At 46.2% G+C, this 23,123-nt stretch overlaps 1 protein-coding gene across 1 annotated transcript in view; it reads left to right on the top strand.

The window, feature by feature from the left end:
* Nucleotides 1-22,271, top strand: part of CARMIL1 (capping protein regulator and myosin 1 linker 1) — a 293,460-nt gene extending 271,189 nt beyond the window's left edge. The window contains exons 32-36 of the mRNA XM_081827521.1: nt 197-626; nt 7,291-7,372; nt 8,471-8,683; nt 11,793-11,933; nt 21,220-22,271. Of these exons, the coding sequence (XP_081683647.1) occupies nt 197-626; nt 7,291-7,372; nt 8,471-8,683; nt 11,793-11,933; nt 21,220-21,356 (1,003 nt within the window). The 3' untranslated portion in view covers nt 21,357-22,271. The remainder of the gene's footprint in view (nt 1-196; nt 627-7,290; nt 7,373-8,470; nt 8,684-11,792; nt 11,934-21,219) is intronic.
* Nucleotides 22,272-23,123: the final 852 nt, after the last annotated feature.

Below are 23,123 nucleotides of genomic sequence, written 5' to 3'. Positions count from 1 at the left end.
GTGGTACCTCCCTCTCCTGACCTGTGACTATGATAACATTCCACATTTCTATTTACCAAGGGCAAAGACTCAAATTTTTTAACTGCTTCGAAATGGCTGCTAGAGAAGCAGCAATCTCCGTATTTGTATTTTGACTGATTCTGGCTGGAGCTTTAATTACAGCAAAACCCACAGTATTTGTTCTTTTGAATCCCAGGAGATCATCAGCAAGAGGCTCAGAGTCCCATGAGCTTAGCGAAGGAGGAGATGAAAAGAAAAGGCGAGACTCTCGGAAAAGCGGCTTTCTCAATTTAATCAAATCCCGGTCCAAATCTGAGCGGCCACCTGTGGTCTTGACGATGGACGAACCGTCCTCGCCAAAGGGGGCCGTCAGAAGTCCAGCCACGGACACCCCCAGGAAGGATGCGAAGCCCGCGGAGCACAATGGCAGTTCGGAGCGGACAGAGGAGATAAAAACCCCCGACTCCCTTGAGGAAGGTCAAGGGGAGGACGTGGGCAAGGTGGAGCGGAGTGACAGCAAGAGGAGCCCGCAGGGCGGGCGGAGGTACGGTGTCCAGGTGATGGGCAGCGGTCTGCTGGCAGAGATGAAGGCCAAGCAGGAGAGGAGAGCGGCCTGTGCGCAGAAGGTGAGGGTGGGTCCCTTCTGACTCGGTTGTCTGTGTGATTTGCCCCGTCTCGGTTTTTATGGGCGAGAGAGGTACAGAGCTAGCCTGTTTGATGAAGTAAAAATCCAAATCCAAAAGCCTTTTTCCGAAAGAACCCAGAGCACAGACAACAAGGGCAGGGCCATGTTTTCCCTCCGGCGCGAGGGCCCGCTTTTCGGAGCCGCAGTGTTTGAAGGTAAGTCGTTGGCTGAGACTCTGCTGGCCTTTCCCCACCTGCCGAGTTGCTTTCTGTGCAAGTCAGGAGCCTGGGAATGCAGGGAGATGCTCAGAGCTGGGGAGAGGACCAGTCTATTGAATCCAAAATGAGACCTGAGCGTGACCAGAAATAGAACTGACAGAGGCTAATAAAACTACTGAAGCCATGGGGGTGCCTGGCCGGCTCAGTCAGTAGGGCGTGCGACTCTTGATCTCAGGGTTGTGAATTCAAGCCTTGTGTCAGGTTTTATTTTTACTTAAAAATAAAAATAAAATAAAGTCTTAAAAAATACTGAAACCAGATTCTAATTATATGAAAATAGATCTGCTTTTCAGTTTTTTTCATAATTCCCTTTTCCAAACCTAAAAATTCCTTACTATATTCCAGATTTGAAAGTCAAAAGGAAAGAGGGTCAAGGTATTCTGTTAGAATTAACTGAATATTTGGTCATTGAGATATGTTGTGGATTGCTATGAAGAAAAAGTTGATCGTTTCAAAATTGCCAAGTCCCCCAAAATCTGACTTAATATATCATTTATCCTTCGAACATCTTTTAAAGTAGACATTGTGGTTTTTCCTTCCATTATCTCTCCTTTCTCCTGCAGCTACTTGAAAGAGTATAGCTTTATTGTGATCACTAAGCTCATCATACCCAGGTTAACCCAGGTTTTGGGTATAGTGCATGAATCTGAGCTCTTTTTCACGTATGTAACTGGGTTTCCCAAAGAAAGGAAAATTGCCCATCTGTTTTTTTTGAAGTATCAGAATAAAACAATTCACCCCAATGAACCTTGATTTTTAGAAAGTTACTAGTAAACTGTATTATAGACCAGGGTGTGGAGGGCTGTTTTACATGACTTAACAACTGATTATTTTTTCATTAAATCCTGCATCCCATGTGACTTTACAACTGTTCACCATAGTTCCTCCACCAGCACCATAGTTATCCAGCAATTTCCCTGTGACAGATCTCTCCTAACTTACTCATTGACCCTTACAGAAGGTTGAGGAGGGTGCAGAGGGGGGACCATATAACTGTATTCTGCTAATTCAGCAAGGCAGGCACGATGTGGCCTTCACTGGTCAGAATTCTGAATAAACACTGACCACATCACTGGTGAGTCAGACGCCCAAGGAAATGTTTAAATTTCAATCCATTTTATAGAATTTCTTACAACAATGAATGGGCTATTTTCACTAACGAGCTGTTTATTGCTGTTTATTTTATCACTGTTTTCACTGATGAACAGCTGCTTTTTGGTAGAAAGATGGGAAGTGCTAGAGGGTTTTTTCCATGTGCTTTGGATTGGATACATAAATTGGCTTGGAGTGACAAAATTCCTATGTTTTAGGTCTTAGTTGTCCAAGGCTTATAGTAATGAGCTCCTAGCGCCATCTTGTGTCTATTTAAAACAACATCAATAATAAAAATCCTTAGGACAGGTGGACCCCGGAGATGTTGTGGGTTCAGTTCAGATCAACACAATAAAGCAAATATCACAATAAAAGCGAGTCAGATGAGTTTGGGGGTTTCCCAGTACGTAGAAAATCATGTTTACACCGTACTTTAGTCTCTTAAGTATGCAACTGGCATTGTGTCTAAAAAAACAATGTACAAACCTTACAATTTTAAACTATTTTATCGATAAGAAATAGCGATCATCTGCGCTTGCTGGTGGAGGGTCTTGCCTCCTCGTCGATGGCTGCTGGCCGATGAGGGTGGTGGTTGCTTAACGGCGGGTTGGCTGTGGCAATATCTTCAAATAAGACAACCATGAAGTCTGCCACACTGATTGACTCTCCCTTTCACAAATGATTTCTCTGCAGCACGTGATGCTGTTAGAGCATTTCACCCACAACAGAGCTTGTTTCAGACTGGAGTGAATCCTGTCAACCCTGCTGCTGCTTTATCAACTAAGTTTCTGTTATAATCTAAATCCTCTGTTGTCATTCTAATAATCTTCACTCCATCTTCCCCCCCCAGGAGTAGATTCCATCTCAGGAAACCACTTGCTTCGCTCATCTGTAAGAAGCCCCTCCTCCTTCGTTCAGGTTTGACCATGAGAGGGCAGCAGTGCAGTCCCCTCTTCAGGCTCCCCTTCTAGCTCTCTTGCTGTTCCCACCACGTCTGCAGCGACTTCCTCCACTGGAGTCTTGAACCCCTCCAAGTCCTCCATGAGGGTTGGAGTCAACTTCTTCCAGAGTCTGCTCATGTTGATGTTTTGACCTCTTCCCACGAATCAGGAATGTTCTGAATGGCATTTAGAATGTCGAATCCTTTCCAGAAGGTTTTCAGTTGACTTTCCCAGATTCATCAGAAGAAGTACTATGGCAGCATTAGCCCCAAAAATGTATTTCTTACATAGTAAGACTTGAAAGTTGAAATAAGTCCTTGATCCATGGGCTGTGGAATGGATGTTGTGTCAGTAGGCGTGAAAACAACAAACCACAACGCGCTCTTGGGTGACCAGGTGCGTTGTCCATGAGCAGTAATGTTTTGAAAGGAATCTTTTATTCTGAGCAGTAGGTCTCAATAGTGGGCCTAAAATATTCAGTAAAGCATGTTATGAACAAATGTGCTGTCATCCAGGCTTTTTTGGTCATCCATTGATAGGGCAGAGGCAGAGTAGATCTAGCATTATTCTTAAGGACCCTCGGATTTTTGGAATGGGGACTGAGCATTGGCTTCAACTTCAAATCGGCAGCTGCATTAGCCCCTAATAAGAGTCAGCCTGTCCTTTGAAGCTTTGAAGGCAAGCATTCTCCTCTCTAGCTGTGAAAGTCCTAGATGGCATCTTCTTCCAAAGGAAGGCTGTTCATCTACACTGATAATCTGTTTTCTAGTGTAGCCACCTTCATTCATTCTCTGAGCTAGATCTTCTGGAGAACTTTTTGAAGCTTCTCCATTAGCACCTGCTGCTTCACCTTGCATTTTTCTCTTCTGAAGCTTCTTTAACCTCATGACCCTCCCCTCCACTAGCTTCAAACTTCTGCAGCTTCCTCACCTCCCTCAGCCTTCATGGAATTGAAGAGTTAGGGCCTTGTTCTGGATGAGGCTTTGGCCTAAGGAAATGCTGTGGCTGGTTTGATCTTCTGTCCAGGACACTCAGACTGTCTCCATATCCGCAATAAGGCTGTTTCACTTATCATTCATATGTTCACTGCAATAACACTTCTCATTTCCTTCAAGAACTTCCCCTTTGCATTCACAGCTTGGGTAACTGTTTGGCTTGAGACCTGGCTTTCAGCCTTTCTCAGCTTTCTGCATGCCTTCCTCACGAAGCTTAATCATTTTAGCTTTTGATTTAAAGGGAGACGTGTAACTCATCCTTCACTTGAACACTTAGAGGCCATTGTAGGGTTATTACCTGGCCCCATTTCAATATTGTGTCTCAGGGCATAAGGAGATGTGAGGAGAGGGAGAGAGATGGGGGGCGGCGGGGTGGGGGGAGGGACGGCTGGTTGGTGGAGCAGTGAGAACATGAACCACATTTATCAATGAAGTTCACTGACTTATATGGGCACCGTTCATGGCACCCAGAACCATTACGAGAGTAACATCACTGATCAGAGATCACTGTAACAAATAGAACAATAATGAAAGAGTTTGAAATATTGTAAGAGTTACCAAAATGTGCCACGGGGGCATGAAGTGAGCAAATGCTGTGGGAACAATGGTGCTGACAGACTTGCTCAGCGCAGTGATGTCACAAACCCTCAACTTGTAAAAACAAAAGCAGCATCTGCAAAGTGCGATAAAATGAGGTATGCCTGTATTGAAAATTCAAACCGGTCAGCAGTGTTCTATCAGAATAATAAAAAATAGGAAAGGTTTTCAAAACTTAGTATGTATAAGAAGGGACATCTGGGTGGCTCAGTCGGTTAAACGTCTGACTTGATTTTGGCTCAGGTCCTGATCTCAGGGCTGTGGGATCGAGCCCCCTGTCGGGCTCTGTGCTGCCCTTGGGGAGCCTGCTTGAGATTCTCTCTCTGCCCCTACGGCCCCTCCCCTCCCTCATGAGCTCTCTCTCTTAAGAAAAAACAACAAAAAACCCCCCACAAAATTAGTGTAAGAGTATTTTCCCCTAAAATGACTATATTCTTTTTTTTTTTTAAGATTTTATTTATTTATTTTGAGAGACAGAATGAGATAGAGAGAGCATGAGAGGGGGGAGGGTCAGAGGGAGAAGCAGACTCCCCGCTGAGCAGGGAGCCCGATGCGGGACTCGATCCCGGGACTCCAGGATCATGACCTGAGCCGAAGGCAGTGGCTTAACCAACTGAGCCACCCAGGCGCCCCAAATGACTATATTCTTTACAAAAGTTAGCAGCATAAGCCGCACTGGTCGGTATACTATTGGTAAAATCTATGGTGTCTTCACTCTTGAATAATTTTCTTTACACTATTCACATTTAATACATGTATTTAAAGGAAAAGGACCGTGAAAGTGAAGACGTGGTGCTTCTCGTTTATTAACAAAGGCGAGTAACAAGTGCTGAATACGTAGAGCCCCATCTTTTCTTGGGGGGCCACCTCGTCAGCTGCCTGCTCTCAAAGACGTTACAGTGTTTTATCCGTATTCCGCCCGGGCGTGTCTGATCCCCGTTGCCTACCTGAGAAAGCCAGGAAGAAAGGGGAAAACACACCTCCTCCGATTGTACTTGAAGCGCAGGCAAGCGAGGCGCCGGGGGTGCGAAGCGTGAGCCGGCCTTGGCTCTGGGGGCCAGCCCGGCGCTCACGCCCGAAAGCCGGGGTCCCCTTCCACTTGCTCGCCGCAGCCTCGTCCCGGCCACGTGCAAGTGGGCCACCTCCTTACCTGTGTCTGAGCGCAGGGACACCCGGCCCCGCCTTCTGGAGGCCAGGAGGTGCTGGGCGGGGCGCCGGCTAGGCCCCGCCTCTGACGGCTCCGGTCCAGGGCTCGGGCGCCCCCTGCGGGTCCAGGCGGGGACTTCGCGCCCGTCCTCCCAGTGGGCTCCCTCGAGCTCACCTGCGGCCCTGGCGCGGGGCGCCCTTTCCTTGGGATCCCTCTTCCTTAGGGACACCAAACAGTGTGCGCATTCTGGCCGCGGAACCTGCGTGCACATTCCTTCTCAGACACCTGCACGGCAGCCTCCCCCAGTGGAGCTTCCCTGGTCGTGCTGAGAGGCCGGGGCACCTGCTACCGTGCCCGGTGCCGTGCGGGGGAGCCGGCGCTGCAGGCCAGCGTCTGGCCGCGGCCGGCTGGTAAATGCCGTAGATGAGTCAGATCCTACCCGAGTTTCAGGTGACCCCTCCTATAGTGTCACGAATAGCGGGGAGCTGGGAAGTGGCAGCAGCTGTGTGCTTTTCAGGTTTGCCAGAGCGTGGGCTGCGACAGGCTGAAGGTCAGGCCCCTGTCTCCCTGCCCAGCTGCTTTGTGGTTTGGACGGGAGGTAGATGCGGATCGTCTTTGTCAACAGGATGCTTAGGGCATATTAAGCAAACCCTAGGTGTTTTGTTTCAGGCACCTTTTTGTATCTAAATGCCTCGCTCTTAGGTAGGCTTTCTGCACCTCAAGGAAGAGCCCGAGTCCTGGCTTCACGGGTTACCACTCCTTCCCCAAGACAACCACGTCTAACCTCGCCCCCCTCTGCTGTTACAAACCCCTTCGCTTGAAGCTTTGGCATCTTTTCTTTTTCCTTTTCTTTTTGATTTTTTATTTTTGCGTGAAAGTACGAGGGGGGGGCGGGGCAGACGGAGAGGGAGAAGCAGGCTTCCCGCTGAGCAGGGAGCCCGATGCGGGGCTCGATCCCAGGACTCTGGGATCATGACCTGAGCCGAAGGCAGATGCTTAACCGAGTGAACCACCCAGGTGCCCACTTTTGGGTTTTTTAAATTAATTCTGGCGTGTTCATCCATGACCTCCTAAACAAGACTCTTTGTCCTGTGGTTCTGCCTCAGTGACAGGGAAGGCCCTGTCCGTTATAGGCCCCTTTTTACCTTTCTTGTACATTGAAGTTGAAAAGGTTTCCACTGCTTTTAAAATTTGATTTGGGGAGCTCAACTTGGAGGGAGGGTCCCAGCAACTCACAGAGTGTCCGTGTCCCTGCTGCGTGGAGCATCAGGGGCTGCCGAGCTGTATAGGTATTCCACAGAAAAACCCCACAGGAAGCAGGAACTGTCCCTGAGCCCCCTGGCTTCCCCTGAGCCCACCACCTGTCACCTGGGGGAAGCATTCTGAGGCACTGGCCACGCTCTGGACCTCAGCCCTGACTGTGAAGGCAGAACAGAACCTGCTCACTGGAGCTTTGTTCCAGGAGGAGGCTCAGGGAGACAGAGAGGTGGGACACAGTCAGTGTGAGAGCAGTAAAGAGGCCATTATTTGTTGTCATTTATGTTCTGCTCTGTTCTTTTTCTTACATTTTAAATAAATATGCACTTTCCCGGGGCTGTGTGCTTGAATTTTTCAGAAGCTCGGGAATGAGGCCATCTCTCAGGATTCCTCCAGCCTGGCCTTGGGCGGCACAGAACGGCTGGACGGATGTGGGGCAGGTAAGACCATCACCCCCTAAGGAGAAGCACTTCTCGTCTGGTTCCAGGAGTCACACATGATTGACAGAAGAAAAATTAGGATGGGAAGGGAGGTGGGCCTCTGTGTCACGTGTTGTCAGCTTTCACCTGGATGGCCACGCCCCTCCACCTGCTGCAGCTCCACCTGGGCCGTGTCTCCCACCCCAGTAGCCGTGTACCTGGACAGGGCACCTTTGCCAATTCCCCGAAGGGAAGAAATGTCTTTGAGAAGAACTCCCAAACTGTGGGCATCTGAGGACTGGGGGGAGGTGGGGTCATGGCCAATGTTCAAAATCAGCCGCACACGGTAGGTGGAAGGTGACCCGTTTGTTTGAGATGAAGGAATGTTCTTTCCTTTCAGCATGAATATCCACTATCCTTCGTCCCTCTGACTTTTCAGGTGTAGTAAAAGAATAAGATATGTTTGATGGGAACCGAAGAGTAACTTACAAATTGCGTGTCAGAAACCTCGCTTTGCTCTTTGAAAGTCCCGTGTTGAGCTTGAGTATCTTCATGCAGTAAGGGATGGAACGTGGCTCATGTTTAACCAGCAGGGGTGGGACATTGAACCTGAAGCCATTCTCACGGTTCTCGCTACGTGGGAGGTTATGGACGTCAGCGTAGCTCTCCTCGCTGGGGACCCGCAGCCAGACCCCTACCTGCTGCTGATTATCCAGAAACGAGGCGCCTACAGCTGGTTTTACCTGTGCCTGCACCTCGTGCCACGTCTGAGAAAGATCTGAGTGCTTCTAGTGCATTCGGCCCTGCGTGCTCTCCGTCCGCTAGCATGGACACGGACACGGACACGCTTGAACTCTGTGGAGTAGTCAGGAGTGATCAGAAGCGCACCACCGAGTTCACTGCTTTCCCACAAAGAAGTGTAGTCTTCCACCAGCGTGTTTTGATCCTACAGGCATGCTAGAGCAACGACGTGCTTCAGTTCTGAAACACCTCTGATGAGAAAGGACAAGAAATGGTTATGGCGGCTTGTACCAGATCTCTCCCAGCTTCGAATGGTTCGTTTCTTTAACCTTTGAGTTTTAAAGTAAAGTGTGCTCTTTGTCCCCATTTTCATTGCAGTGCCTAAACTGCACCCAGGTGTTGCGGAGAGCCGCTTCGGTTTGGGAACACCCGAAAAGAATGCCAAAGCGGAGCCCAAAGTGGATGCGGGCTCCAGGTCGCGGGGCTCTTCCAGCACACCGACCAGCCCGAAGCCCCTCCTGCAGTCCCCCAAACCCAGCCTGGCAGCGCGGCCCACCGTCCCGCAGAAACCGAGAACCTCCTCACGGCCCGGTAAGGGTTCTGCTGGGCAGGAGGTGACCCTTCACCCCACCTCACCCCCCGTCAGGCGGCATCTAGGGCTAGCTGGATCGCGACTCCATCCATGGTTCCGGGAGCTGCTGGTGAACATGGGCACAGGGGGTCTGCAGGAGGGCTCAGAGAAACCTGCCAACAGTTTCAACAGGGACAAAGACTGAGGAGTTTCTTTCTTTTCTTTTTTTTTTTTTTTTAAGATTTTATTTATTTGACAGAGAGAGAGCAAAAGCAGGGGGAGCGCAGGCAGAGGGAGAAGCAGGCTCCCCACTGAGCAGGGAGCCCGATGCAGGGCTCGATCCCAGGACCCTGGGATCATGACCTGAGCCAAAGGCAGACGCTTAACTGATTGAGCCACCCAGGCGCCCCTGAGGAGTTTCTTTATTCAACACCGCGGCCCAGGGACTCAGAGACTGTCCCTGCATTCAGGCCACAGGTTAGAGGGCCAAGCCTTGTGTTGTGTTGGCCCATTTGCAGGGCTTCACTGAGCCTTCTGAGAACTGTCTCCGGGCTACAGACCCTTCAGAAGGCCGCGTGTTAAGGACGGGGGGCCACAAATAGGGAGAGCATAAGTTCTTCTTTTTTTGCCCCATAGTCTGTGAAATATTTAGGGTTTAGAACAGGGCTTGGCCAACTATGGGCCTGTTTCTGTAAATGAAATGTTGGCGGCACGTGGCCAGGCCATCCGTATCCATATTGTCTCCAGTTGTTTTTGCGCTAACAGAGCTGAGTCATGACAGAGGCCGTTTGGCCTGCAAAACCTGAGATATTTACGGTTTGGCCCTTTCCAGAAGACATTTGTATAGAAAATCTACTGAGAGAAGAAACTTAAAAATATTAGGAATGGATTAGACTCTGCCTTTTTCTCTCCTGCAACTGCCCTTCCCTCTCAGGCCTTTTTTTTTTCTTTTTTTCCCCAATGGTCTATTATAAGAATTTTTAAACATATACAAAAGCAGAGTGGATATCGTAATGAACCCCATATCACCTCTTCACTTTATTCCCCCATAATAATTAGGCAAGTAAGGGTAGAGATATATAGTCGGATTATGCTCATCACCATCATCACTGCTAATCTTAACACTTCACTCTGTGCCAGGCACTGTCCTAAGTGCTTTGCGTGGATAAACTCCGAATGTCCCCACCACAGATGCAGAATGTGAGGCCCAGAGACACTCAGTTTGACAAGTCCCACAGCTGGTGAGCAGAAGCCAGACTCTAGGACACCCCCAGCTGCAGGGTGACCGCTCCCACCGGCCTCCTCCCTGTGGGCATGCGTACTAGAAAGTAAGACACGCAGCTCATCATAGTCATTCATCCACACGCAGAGGATTGGGTGGAATGAGAAAAAAAGGCGGCGTCACACACGCCCAAACTCATTTCACTGTGGGTCTTCCCCATTTTCCCTCAAATGTGTCTTTTGTTCACCAAGCGACCAGCTGGTTAATGTTCGCTGGTCTCCACAGCCCATTCGTCCCTCAAGAAACCCAATGCCCAGTCTTCAAAGCACAGCCACAGGGGGACCCTGGGGTCACCTCAGGCAGCTGACCCTTAAAGCAGATCACTTAGAACTTCCTAATTCTGCTCAAACCTTTTTACAGATCGAAGTTTGTTATGATGGGAAACACAGAATATTTCTTGGTGCACACAGAATATCTTCATAATAGAAAGAGTGCAGAGAGTGAAGGCAAAAAAAAATAGTAGTAATTAAAAGAATTGTTTTAAATGACTACTCAAAAGCAGGCTGGTATTTTCGTCAGCAAGGTGTAGCTCTAGTCTGCAGGAAGGGAACGGCTCTTACAAAATGGACCTAGTTTGTAGAGTATTTTGGCTCCTCATTTGGGAAGTCTGAATGTCAAATTAGCTGGATTTCCAATATTCTGTCGCAAGGAGCTTCTATTTTCAATTTATTTGTTAAATGTGTTCATTTGTTTCTTAGCACTTAGTGTATCAAGACTTATGTTTGTTTTTATAGCGCTTGCGAATTCCGCAGGCACTTTCAAATCCATTCTTTGTTTCCTCTCCGCAGCTCTGAGAGATTGTTGGGGCAGGGAGAGCTCTTTCATACCCTGTTCATACAGTGAAGCACGTAGGAGAGTTGAATTGGAAGGAGAAGGCTGAGGAGAACCTGACCGAAAATTGTCACCTCTGTACACACACACACACACGCACATGTGCCAAGTTCAAATAACCTTGCCGGCCACAGAGCAGAGGAAGGAGCACAATTCAGGAAATCCTTTCAGTTCGAATGAAACAGCACAGCCTTTAGGATTAAGAGACTAGAGTTCTATTTATTTATTTATTTATTTATTTATTTATTTATTTATTTATTTGAGAGAGAATGAGAGACAGAGAGCATGAGAGGGAGGAAGGTCAGAGGGAGAAGCAGACTCCCCGCCGAGCAGGGAGCCCGATGCGGGACTCGATCCCGGGACTCCAGGATCATGACCTGAGCCGAAGGCAGTTGCTTAACCAACTGAGCCACCCAGGCGCCCCGAGACTAGAGTTCTAATCCTAGCGGTTTTGTCATCATTTTTCTTCAGCAGGTCATCTATTAATCTCTTCATTTGTGCAGTAATCACCAAACTCCTAGTTCTTAAAGTCCATGATTCCAAGTTATTCTTAGTGGTCTCAGTCTGTATATAGGTATGCGCACCCACGTTCCTACATGTATATGTTTGTATGTATTTCGTGACCACTTCACTGGATTTGGCAGCAGGTAGAGGCAGGAGGTTATAAATATCACATATTTGAGAAATATCCAACAGCCTCTGTGTTTGAGGCAGAAGGAACATTGAGTTCACTTAGAGTGTAATTTTCAAATATCAGCTCATTGAAGTTCTGTGTCTGCAAGATAAATTCACATCTGTGATTTTTAGAGATTTTTAACCTTTCATAAATTTTAATTATTTCCCCCCTACTGTTCGTAGATGTTACCTGCAGGAACATGAAACCTATGTTTTGGCCAGAGAAATTCTGTGACGCTTTTAAAAAATTATCAGCCGTTCATATTTTAAGATTAGCCTGGCTTATGTTTTCGGAATCCAGTTTGTGGGAGTGTTGGATTCACGCGTTTGTGTCTCCCTAGAGGATATCCCAGACTCTCCATCCAGCCCTGGCTCCTCTAAAGTGGCTCTTCTTCCGCCTGTCCTGAAGAAGGTTCCATCGGACAAGGAGAGAGACGGCCAGAGTAGCCCCCAGCCCAGTCCCAGGACATTTTCCCAGGAAGGTAAGCAATGTTTCCTCTACGTTTGCTTTCTCCAAGGAGAGCCGTTTCAAGAGAAAGGAATTAAGCTTGGACTCAACTAATATCTTAGCATTTAAGTCAGCATCCCTTGGACTAAACTTTTGGAACCAGAGCAGTTTCCTCATTCAGAAACTTGATTCAACGTTATTGATGACATTGGATCTTAATGAAGGAGCATACACAAAGAGTGAAAACGTACCGGACACCCCAACCCAAGGTTTAACCTGTTTGTAATCACTAGGTGCTCCTGCACTGGATCCCAGCAGGTAAGGAGTGCCTTAAATACTTTGTGCCTCGTCTGGGGCTCCTTATAGGCCTCTAGGTCCCATTATTTCCCAGAAAAGCTTCCCCTTGCTGTAAATGATCACAAGCAGCCCCCGCAGGCCTGAGAGACCTGGTGCTCCTTCTGCTTGCTCGATCATGAAGCCAAGCATTCCTTGTTCTCACAAGTGTGGTACCTGCAAGGATGCTTTCAGGGAATCCTTGTAGCCAGTTGGCTGCTTCTGATTTGCTGGGGTAGGAGCAGAGCAAGGTAATCCTGGGACTTGGGTGCCATCTCCCAGAATCAGATCAAGAGTGTTCCAGGGAGGTGAGGCATGTTTGGGTTGGCTTCAGCAACCCACTGTTCCTCTCCCCGCACACTTCCCTCACTCTATTAAATACACTGTTGACTTTTGGGTCCTATCCTTCATAAAGAGTAATATAATTGCCATCTCTAAACCCCCACCTATAAAGAAATTCCAGAGCCACACGAGTCATTACCCATGACCAGATGGCTCTCATTATGGTTTGGGGCTGCTTTGTTTTATTTTAGGTGTCTGATGCTTTAGATAATTCCTTGACCTTTCAGGCTCTGACAGCTTCCTCCACTGGCCTGTTTTCTTTTATTAATGGTAGTCTCCTGTCGAAGTTCACAGAAAGTATTTCTGAGTACTATCTTTATGACTTGGGAGAAAAATAATAATTTTTTTAAAAATAAAAATAACACTGCCTGCTTTCTCCTCTCCATTCTGCAGATTCATTTGGTGGGTACAAGCTTCACTCACCTATTGGCTATAAATAAAAGAAGGTAGGGTTTTGACCGAAGCTGATAAAACACTCATGTCAAACAGAGCAGCTAAAGCCGTAAAAGGTAGCTGGTGCCTGTAGTCAGTTTACACGGAGTGAAGAAACACAGGGTTTGGTGTTACAACCACAGCCCTTGGAAGGCTTCGTGTAGAGGGCAGAACCTTTGGCGGTGCCCAGTCAGGCCAACGGGCCAGCGAGCATCCCTACCAGCCCCGCCCCCCTCCTACCCTCGTTTTCCCTTCTTTCTACAACTGCCGACTTTACATCCTTACTTGTAAGGAAGTTTTGAAAATTGCTCCACGTTTAGGAAAAGCGATGTGTTCTCGATGCCCGTACGATTAAAACAGGGCCTCGAGTAACCCACCAGCCTCCTGAGCTAAGAATGGGTACCATGGAGCCTCTCTAGTTAAAGTGGGTGAATGCTAGCATGCCCTTAGCTGCTTTGGAAAAGTCCCGTGTTCTTTCCTGAGGAACCTATTTGCTCCTCAGACATGTCAGAGCTCTGGGGTAGATGTTTGATGCCTTTGCTCACTCCCCCTTGAGAGCAAACACTGATGATGATGCATGCCCCCATCTTTCTAGTTTGGGACTGGAGAGTTTTCCCCTGGAATCCACAATAAATTAACCACAGAGATCATTCTGGTGGTGTCACTTGGTACTGAAATTGGACTGAAAATATACATGCGACCTGAGAAGAGTGTGTAAACCGCCCAAGGTGATAGGAGTCCGACTTCAGTTTATTTTATCAGCTCACCGGCTCTGCTGGTCCAGGAATGATAGCCACTCGTGAGCCCTGACTTTTTCTTTAGAACATGTTCCTGATGTGCTCATTCCTATTTTCTTGTGCATTATTCATGCTGGTTACTTCATTTCCTTGTTCTGTGCCTCCCTTTGGACTAGCGTGCCCAACTAATTTCTGAAACAGGTAAATTGCTATGATTCTTCTGGATTATTCCATAGTGAATGTGATTTTCATTTAATCCATCCTGGAATCAAAGTGGTAACACAGGGGCCTTTTGTTAGCACCCCTTGGGGGCAGACTCGGAGCTCACCTCATTTTGCACCACATTTCCATAATGTTGGCTGTTGAATTCTGTAGGTGGTGGTGTATGTGCGCAGACCCAACGCTGTAGGTTCCTTAAATCCTAAGTGGGGTGGGTTCTCTGATACTTAATTTCTCATGTTAACATTCTTCAATATTAATGTCAACACAGGGATGTATTTGCTAATATAAAGGGTAAAATGAATCCCTTTTCCTCAGTAGTGCAAAGAGGAGATTATTACAAAAGACATTCAGATCATGACAGTGACAAGCCTTCCAGTGGAGGGAAAAGATCTTCAAAACTGTACTTCATCATTGCAGAAGAGGAAGTGAATGCAATTGGGCACAGGAAGTCACAGCCAACAAATGGTTAGAGCCTTCGGTTATCATCCCTCACTGACCCAAAGCTTACGGACTGGCACTAACAAAAACAAACTTTAATTGAGTAACTTCTATCCCAGGACCAGCTCAGGGATTATTCATACAACTGCCTTTTTTTCCCCCTCTAAATGGCAACAGGATGGTCCTTCCCTTTGAGGCTAAAAGTATGGACTTAAAAATCTAAAATTAGAAACTCTTAGGAGGAGGATCAAGTTACTTTGGAGTAGGGTGACTTGTCCTTTCAAATTTATGCGATCATGTAGGTTTATTTTTTTTATTTGGGGTCATACTTCCTGTTCTCTTGATCTCTCTACTCTTCTGTTAGATTTTAATTGGGATTGGATCAGAGATTCTGAGAGTAACACAGTTTCTACCTTTCGAGAGTATTGGCCTCACACCTTCCCTTACACTCTTTCGGGAAAGTATCCATAAAAAGCCAGCACTAAATGCAGACCTCACACCATGCCCACGAGCTTTCATTGGACATTTGATGACCCTTTAGTGAGACAGAAAAAGTACCAATTAACTTTTCAACCTCTGAGAACAGTTTATTCAGCTTTACAGCAGTTGCTCATTGGCGCCTGACTTCCATCTGACACTGTAGTAAACCCGGCAGTGTTCTGCTCAGCTGAAGATGGTCCCAGGAGACGAAAAGGAGACAGATTTCAAATCGGCTTCAATCTCCGGTGGGAAATGTTAGAGGAAGCATAACTGATTCAGAGAGGAAATGTCTTTTCTGTGACTCAGTACTGATGATCTTGCTGGCTGATCACTTTTTATAAATTTGCCTTGAAAAATCTTTGAAAGGCAGTCTTTGTATCATAAAGGAAAAAAATATAAAATATCCTGATAGGTGAGATTCCTTGGAAGTACTTTTTCCCATGAAACAGGGCACTTTGCTTCCTGTAAAACTCTATCGGGGGTTCACACGTGAGTGTTTTTGGACTCCCACTGACGAAGCGCGTGGCCCGGCATTCTGGCTCTAACCCCAGGCCTTCACGGCCTTCTGAGAAAGCACCCGGATGGCAAGTCAATGGGAGTGATCTTACTATAGGGATAGCTCTTCTTTATGGCAAAAGGATAAACCATTCTCAAACTGTAGCACTTCGTTACGGACAGTATGCCTCTCGTGACCCGCCTTACAGCTTAACGACCCACTGAGTTACGTACGACGCCTCAAGTGGGGACGGTCGTCTTTGAGGACTTCCCTTGACAGAGGCTTAAAAACCGAAACAACAGCACAGAGTCATCTCCTGGTCCCCCACAAGCAATAACCTTTGGAGCCAGCTTTCTTGGCCATTGGATGAGCCATGCGCTGTGACCTGCCATCATCTAGCTGGCACCTGCTGGCTAGATGATGGCGTGGACCGGAGGGAGTTAAGACCCACAGCATAGGTCACATGCGAACATTCTGTCTGGGCCAGCAAGTGGCACCTGCCCCACCTAGAGAAACTTTTAAAGGATTTCCTGAAAGTAGTATGTCAACTCTACTTCAATTAAAAATTTGTAAAATAAGTAAATACCAGTGATGCCACGGACAGCACTGTGGAATCCTGTGGCTGACCCTATAATAAAAAAGCCACACACTATGACCCATTGTTTTTGTACATAAAGTTTTATTGGAACACGCACGCACGCGCACACATGGACTTCCTATAGACACGTGCTTAACAGTCACTTTTCTCTCTGTAAGAGATTTTTCTCTGATATTTTCAAGAAAATCTGTTATCTTCAAGCGATAGAAAAATTACGTAAATGAACACATTTGTTTTCTGAAGAGAGACAGAGTTCTTTTTAGAGTGTTGAATCAGAAGCTCTGTCTCTGTTTTGCCTCTTTTGATAAGGTTGCCTAGATGTTTCTAGAGTTTGGAAATTTGCATTTGAACTGTTGTATCGGTTGACTTCTCTCACTTGATTATTAAGAAAGCACATTGATGCGATGCGGTGTCCCCGCTTCTGAGAGGCCACAACACTCCACACAACACACACAGAGACGCCCCCAGGACCACACTGACCCCGCAGGAAGGCTTTGAGCTAGAGTAAAACGAGGCTGCTGGAAGGCAAGGAATTCCGTGCCTCTCGCAGATTTTTCCATGACCTCGTTGGCGTACAGTCCTCACCGTGATGGGCTGCGTCCAAGTTTGATGGAATTCAACAGGACCATCTTGTATTTGCTTTTCTGCCTCGATTTCTTGAAATGCGGACAGGAACCCCCAAAAAAGTAATTTTTACGGAAGCTTCGATTAAGGTCATTTTATGTCAAAGATTTGAATTTTGTTTTGTTAGTGCCGACTCCTGCCCTTGCCTGTCTTCAACCTTGAGAACCGCAAAGCAGTCTGCTTTCTGAATAGTTAGTTCCTGGTTAACAAATGGCATTTGGCAGAGCAATGGTGTTAGACCATGCTGTGTGCCTCCCTTTAAATCTTTTATGAGTAGCTTCGTTTATGCTAAAACAGCTTTCTTACTTTCCTCAATCAAGTAACCATGTAACAGACAGAGGCTGTCGTTCTCAAAGCATGCCGCATAGTTTTACCATGATTACTGTTTTAATTACGTGGCTATTTTAGTATTGACTAGACAGGTAAAATGTGTTCTTTTACTGGAAGTCTCTGTCACTTTTGAATCTCACATCCTTTCCTGTCTTGCGTTTAATGATAAGCTGTGATGTTTTCATTAGAGTGTGTCCTATTTTCTTGAAGAAAATGGTTGGTTTTGGCTTTGTATGTATCATGGTGTATCCTGTTGGCGCAGGCCATTTTATTCTGAGATTGCCTTTATATGTCACCTGCTGCTTCCATAATCCAACCTAAAGCCAGCCAATACCTGGCTATGGTCGGCAGTTTGGGCTCTTAACAGAAAATATTAAAAAAAAAAAAATCGGGGCCGGCTACGGAATATTATTTTTAAGGTCATCATGTTTTCCTCCTGGGAAATATGAATGTCCGTGGAGCTTAAAATGGAGAAAAGCTCCAATTTTCAAATGCATCTCTAATTCTGAATTTATATGCACATTTTGGAAGCTTTAAAATTAGCACGTGTGTATGTGTATATATATTTGCATGTGTGTGTGATATATATATGTGTGTGTGTGTGTGTATATATATATATATATATATATATGTATGCAAAGTCAAATCATCTTCAAGAATGACAGGTTTCATGTCTGAGCCTCTCTGCACCAGTTGTTGGCACTGTAGATGGGAGGTGAGTGTACACGGAGTGTTTGTGTTGAATAAATTAAATGTTCACTCAGGCAGGTATTTTTTTATAATTTTAATGGTACGTGGAATGGCAGTAAACACGTGTATAGACCCACGTATAGAGATGCCCCAGTGCGTTAACTGTAAGGATACTTGCACTGAAGAAGTGGAGTAAAACGATCTGATTTTTCTTTTTTATCCTGCATTAAAGTCAAGCATTACATCAGACTGCCTAGGAGAAGGTCCATCTGAATTAGTAAAAAAAAAAAAAAAAAAAAAAAGCCAGGATTTTATAAATATTTTAAAATACTTTTAAGTTTCAAGCAGACATAATCTTTTTTTTTTTTTTAAAGATTTTATTTATTTATTTGAGAGAGAGAGACTGAGAGAGAGAGCACATGAGAGGGGGGAGGGTCAGAGGGAGAAGCAGACTCCCTGCCGAGCAGGGAGCCCGATGCGGGACTCCATCCAGGGACTCCAGGATCATGACCTGAGCCGAAGGCAGTCGCTTAACCGACTGAGCCACCCAGGTGCCCATCAAGCAGACATAATCTTATTTGGACTGTTCATTAGCGGGAGCTTGACCAAACCTACTTCAATATAATTGTAATTAGCATCCTAATTATATGTAATCAAATAAGTGGTGCCTAAGGGCTGGAAAACAAACTTGACAAAGAACATTCCCCTACAAAGTTGTTTGCACCAGTGTTCTGGGCTAATGAGAAGAAGTTGGGAGGCTGGGAGAGCGAGCGCTTTGGCTACTCATCTGATTTCAGTTCCTTGATCTCACCTGCTTCGGTCTCCTGTCCATTCTCCGGGCTCCCTGCAACACCATGATCACATTCACAAGTGGTAGAGTTTAATCAATGATTTTTTTAGTTGAGAGAGAGCATGAGCGGGGGCGGGGGGAGGGGCAGAGGGAGAAGCAGACTCCCCGCTGAGCAGGGTGCCCCACACGGGGCTCAATCCCAGGACCCTGGGATCACGACCTGAGCCGAAGGCAGACGCTTAACCGACGGAGCCCCCCAGGCGCCCCTAGAATGATTTTAAATAGTGTCACTGCCTTAGTGAACTGTTTTGTTGGGCCTCTAGAAAGACCATGTTATTCCTCTCAGGGATTTTGTTGGACAAATTAAAATTTGTGCCTTCATGACTGGTGCTGGGTCTATGTCACCAACCTAAATAAAACCCAGCCTGTTCACTTATTAATGTTTGCTGTATCCTTCTGTACCTCCCTCCCCAGCCCTCCCCGCCCCCCAGCCCTGGAGGACTCCGAATCAGGTCACTGGGATGTGGATTGAAGGACACTGAAGGACACTGCTTTCTGCAGGAAGATTCCTTTGTGGGATCTCCCTGAGTTTCAGTTAGCTGCGCCCCAGCAACCTTGGTCCATGGTGCTCTCTGTTTTTGCCTGTGACATAAACATTGTTGATGGCATGAATTTCTCCATTTTTAGAGTACTCTGGTGTCACAGAACATGAATTAGGCCTGGGATTTTGAGGAAGCTAAAATGCTGGGAGGGATGAATAGCTTTTGAATCTAAGACTTAGAGCAAATAGTTTGCTCTGAAGACAAATAAGCAATGTATCACCATGTGTATTTCTTTTTTTGAACCTAGAGTGTTGGAAATTTGTTTCTGAGTCACTTGATACACAGGAACAATTCATTTTGGTTTTAAGAGGGAATGAGTAGAATTTTCTAGCAAGATTTCCCTAGTAATGCTCTATTTTGAGGTCAGATTATTGCAGTGTCTTCGAGATGAAGATACTACAAATCTGCTCTACTCCCTCCTGTTCATAGCACACGCAGAGGTTGAGAATATACAGGACCCTTCGTGTGTTACTATCAAATTGATTTTGTGATAAAGGACAAGCTATATATAGAAACCTATTTTACCTTTTTCCCCCAAACCTGATTTGTTGACAACTTTCAAAGGACATTTATTTTTTTTTACATGGTTCAAGCTAAAAAATAAAATCAGTTGTGATATTTATTCATCACTTTTCCATCTGAGAATTTGCTCAAAGGTGTTGGGTAAAAAGAGGTCAAATTTTTAAAAAATTACTTATTTGGGGGACGCCTGGGTGGCTCAGTCAGTTAAGCATCTGCCTTCGGCTCAGGTCATGATCCCAGGGTCCTGGGAGTGAGCCCCATGCGTTCCCTGCTCAGCGAGAAGCCTGCTTCTCCCTCTGCCTGCCGCTCCCCCTACTTGTGCTCCTTCTTGCTCTCTCTCTGACAAATAAAATCTTTAAAAAAAATTACTGATTTTTATGATGAAATTTGAAATGCTTATCCTTTTCAGAACACTAATTTCATTTTAATGTAATTAATGAAATTCAAATTTTTATTGTCTAGAGATCAGAATCTGGCTCTGACAACCAGATTGGCAAGGGAAGTACTTTATCATGTTGTGTTTTGACTGTTAGGTTTCAGGAGATTTTACTTCCTGAAAAACACTCTTTAGTGGGTTAAGCATTTAAATAGCTAGTTCCTGGCAAGATGAGTTTTTAGCATAATGCTAACATCAGGCTGATGAGAAGCGTCAGATGAATCCTGTCTCTTTCCAGGCCTGTGTTCTGGTTGGATCGTTTGACCTTTTGAGCGATGAGGTAGCTTTTCTCTTCTTTCAAGCCATACAAAGTGTGGGGTTTGGTATTTTTAGCTTAAGTGGTATCTATACAACAGGCTTGGTGTGGAATATGTAATAACCCTTAAGAGCCTTGAGGCGGGGCGCCTGGGTGGCTCAGTTGGTTAAGCGACTGCCTTCGGCTCGGGTCATGATCCTGGAGTCCCGGGATCGAGTCCCGCATCGGGCTCCCTGCTCGGCAGGGAGTCTGCTTCTCCCTCTGACCCTCCTCCCTCTCATGCTCTCTGTCTCTCATTCTCTCTCTCTCAAATACATAAATAAAATCTTTAAAAAAAAAAAAAAAAAGCCTTGAGGCATATGGTACCAGTGAAGCTCTGCTCTAGTTGTAAAGAACAGGGTCTTTTTGAAGAGAGAGATTCCTTTTATTTTTTTTTTTTAAGATTTTATGGATTTATTTCAGAGAGTGCATGTGCGCAGGGGCAGAGAGAGAATCTCCAGCAGACACCGCGCTGAGCACAGAGCCTGACTCGGGGCTCGATCTCAGGACCCTGAGATGATGACCTGAGCCAAAACCAAGAGTCAGATGCTCAACTGACTGAGCCCTCCAGGCTCCCCAAGAGAGGGATCCAGTTTAAATCTGGATTCCAAGTTTACAAAACCTGCCTTCCTGGGTAGCTGTGAGGAATAGCGATTAGAGAGCGGAGTGTGCCCGACAGGACACGTGCCAAAGGCTCAGTTCGGGCAATTACTCCACCATCATTGCTAGACTGGGGTTTGTATGTTTTCTTGTTTTAATTTGTTTCTGGTTTTGTTGGTTTGTTCTTAATTTTCGTCTCGAGTCTCTCCACGTAGTTGGTGAGTTGTTTCTGCGTAAGGTCCTCCCGAGCCCTCCCGCCTCTCGGGGCCCCTGCATCTCACCCCGTTAATGGTCAGGCCATTGACTGTCCCTTGTTCATCGACTATAATGACATCCTTCCCTTTCTATTTCAGTTTCAAGGAAGAGCTGGGGCCAGCAGGCCCAGGAGTATCAAGAACAGAAGCAATGGTCCTCCAGTAAAGATGGCCACCAAGGCAGCAAGTCCAGCGACTCTGGGGAAGAAGCAGAAAAAGAGTTTATTTTTGTGTAAAGGTCCCCCATGCAGACTGCACAGGGTGCTCTGTTAGCCATTAGAGAGGAACAAAGGGCAACACCTCTTCCTACTTCCGACGCTCTTCTCTTGGTGCTTTTTTCTTTTCTTTCTCCTTCTTTCTTTACTTACTTTTTGAAAACAAACAGACCCAGTTTTTGCCGTAGGGGGGAATCCAAACACACTTGTTTGGTCTTCTCCCCACCCTGGGCGTTTGAGTTTGAAGCATTCCTTCTATGCCTTCAGTGAATGCCAGCGACTCTCCATGCGTCCTACTTGAATTTTCTCTGAGGCAGCTACAGTTTGCCCTGCAATTTGAGTTTTGGGAGGTGAACAAAGCAACCAGACACATAACTCACACAAGTAATACCATCGGCTGACCGTGGGGCTCCGCTGTGGGTGCCCGTCACATCTGCACTTGATAGAGCGATTTGTTCTTGATGTATGCAATTGCACATTGTAAGTATATTAACAGAGCACACTAATAAATAATTTGTACAAATTATATATATTAGATCTCGGCTATGGTTTTTACATTCTCCCATGGGGAACTTCTTCCTTCCTGATGTGGAATTGTACATTTAAATTTGGTCGGTGACCTTTGTAGGACCATCAGTAAGCACAGTGAAGAACAGAGTGAGAGAGGCCTGCGGCTGATGCTATCATGTGCCGGGGTCAATGTACATAGTTGATTGGAATGAAGTTTTATGAGTGTTCGTGATTTTCAAAGGCCTTTAATTTCTGTCTGCATATTAGCTTTTAATGTATGATTTGAAGAAAGAATACTTTGACACCTGTAAAAAAATCAAAACACTACTCTTTTTAAGACATTTCACGAATATTCACTTACATTACAGGCTGAGGTATTTTATTCATATGTATATTTATACCAATAAAATGATTTTACAAGTGGAATTTTGACCTTCTCTGGTTACCTTTTTTTAAAGATTTAGAGAGACAACAGGAGGGGCAGAGGAAGTGGAAGGGAGAATCTCAAGCAGACTCCCTGCTGAGTGTGGAGCCTGATGTGGGGCTCGATCTCACGACCCTGAGATCATGACCTGAGCTGAAACCAAGAGTTGGACACTTAACTGACTGCGCCGTCCAGGCACCCCCTCTGGTTACATTTTAAAATTAGGATTGGCTTGTGGTAATCTGGCCTGGCCAGATGGCAGGAGGCCTGAGCATGGGGGGGAGGAGCGCGGGGATGCGAGCCTCCCAGAAAATTCCAAGACACAAGCAGAACGGCTGCTGGGAGGGGTCTGGGAGTCCTCCCATTAAGCTAAATTACAGTGATGATTTTCTTGCTTGTGCCATGCACAAGCCTGGAACGGAGGAGGAGGATAATTCACAGCCCATCCCAGGGATGCCAGGCCGGGGGCCGAATAATCCAGGAGTCACTTCTGCTTTGTTTGGGGCGCAGGTGGCTACATCATGGAGGCTGACCTTCCAATGTTACTGTTCCTAAGTTTCACATCGGTCACTTGGGGTCTACTTTGCACATGGCATCGGCCAGCAATTGTCAAGTGTGGGTCAGGGGTTGGAGAGGAGTCAAAGTGCAACTAAAAACTGGCCACTGAAAATTCAGGAGGAGAATCATTGACCCCTGGTTTATGAGGACAGGGGACACCTGCAGGAGCAAAGCGGTGTACCCCACCTGGAGTGTCTTGAAGGGGGCCGCAGTGCCTACCACTTCTAAATCAGAAATTTTTTATATTTTTACTACTTGAATTCCAGTGTAGTTACTTTCCCTTGTAATACTCCATA

The sequence above is a fragment of the Leptonychotes weddellii genome, chromosome 8, assembly GCF_054177405.1.
Source record: "Leptonychotes weddellii isolate Sample4059 chromosome 8, ASM5417740v2, whole genome shotgun sequence".
In the NCBI taxonomy this organism is placed as follows: domain Eukaryota; kingdom Metazoa; phylum Chordata; class Mammalia; order Carnivora; family Phocidae; genus Leptonychotes; species Leptonychotes weddellii.
This window is presented reverse-complemented; position numbering and strand designations above follow the sequence as displayed.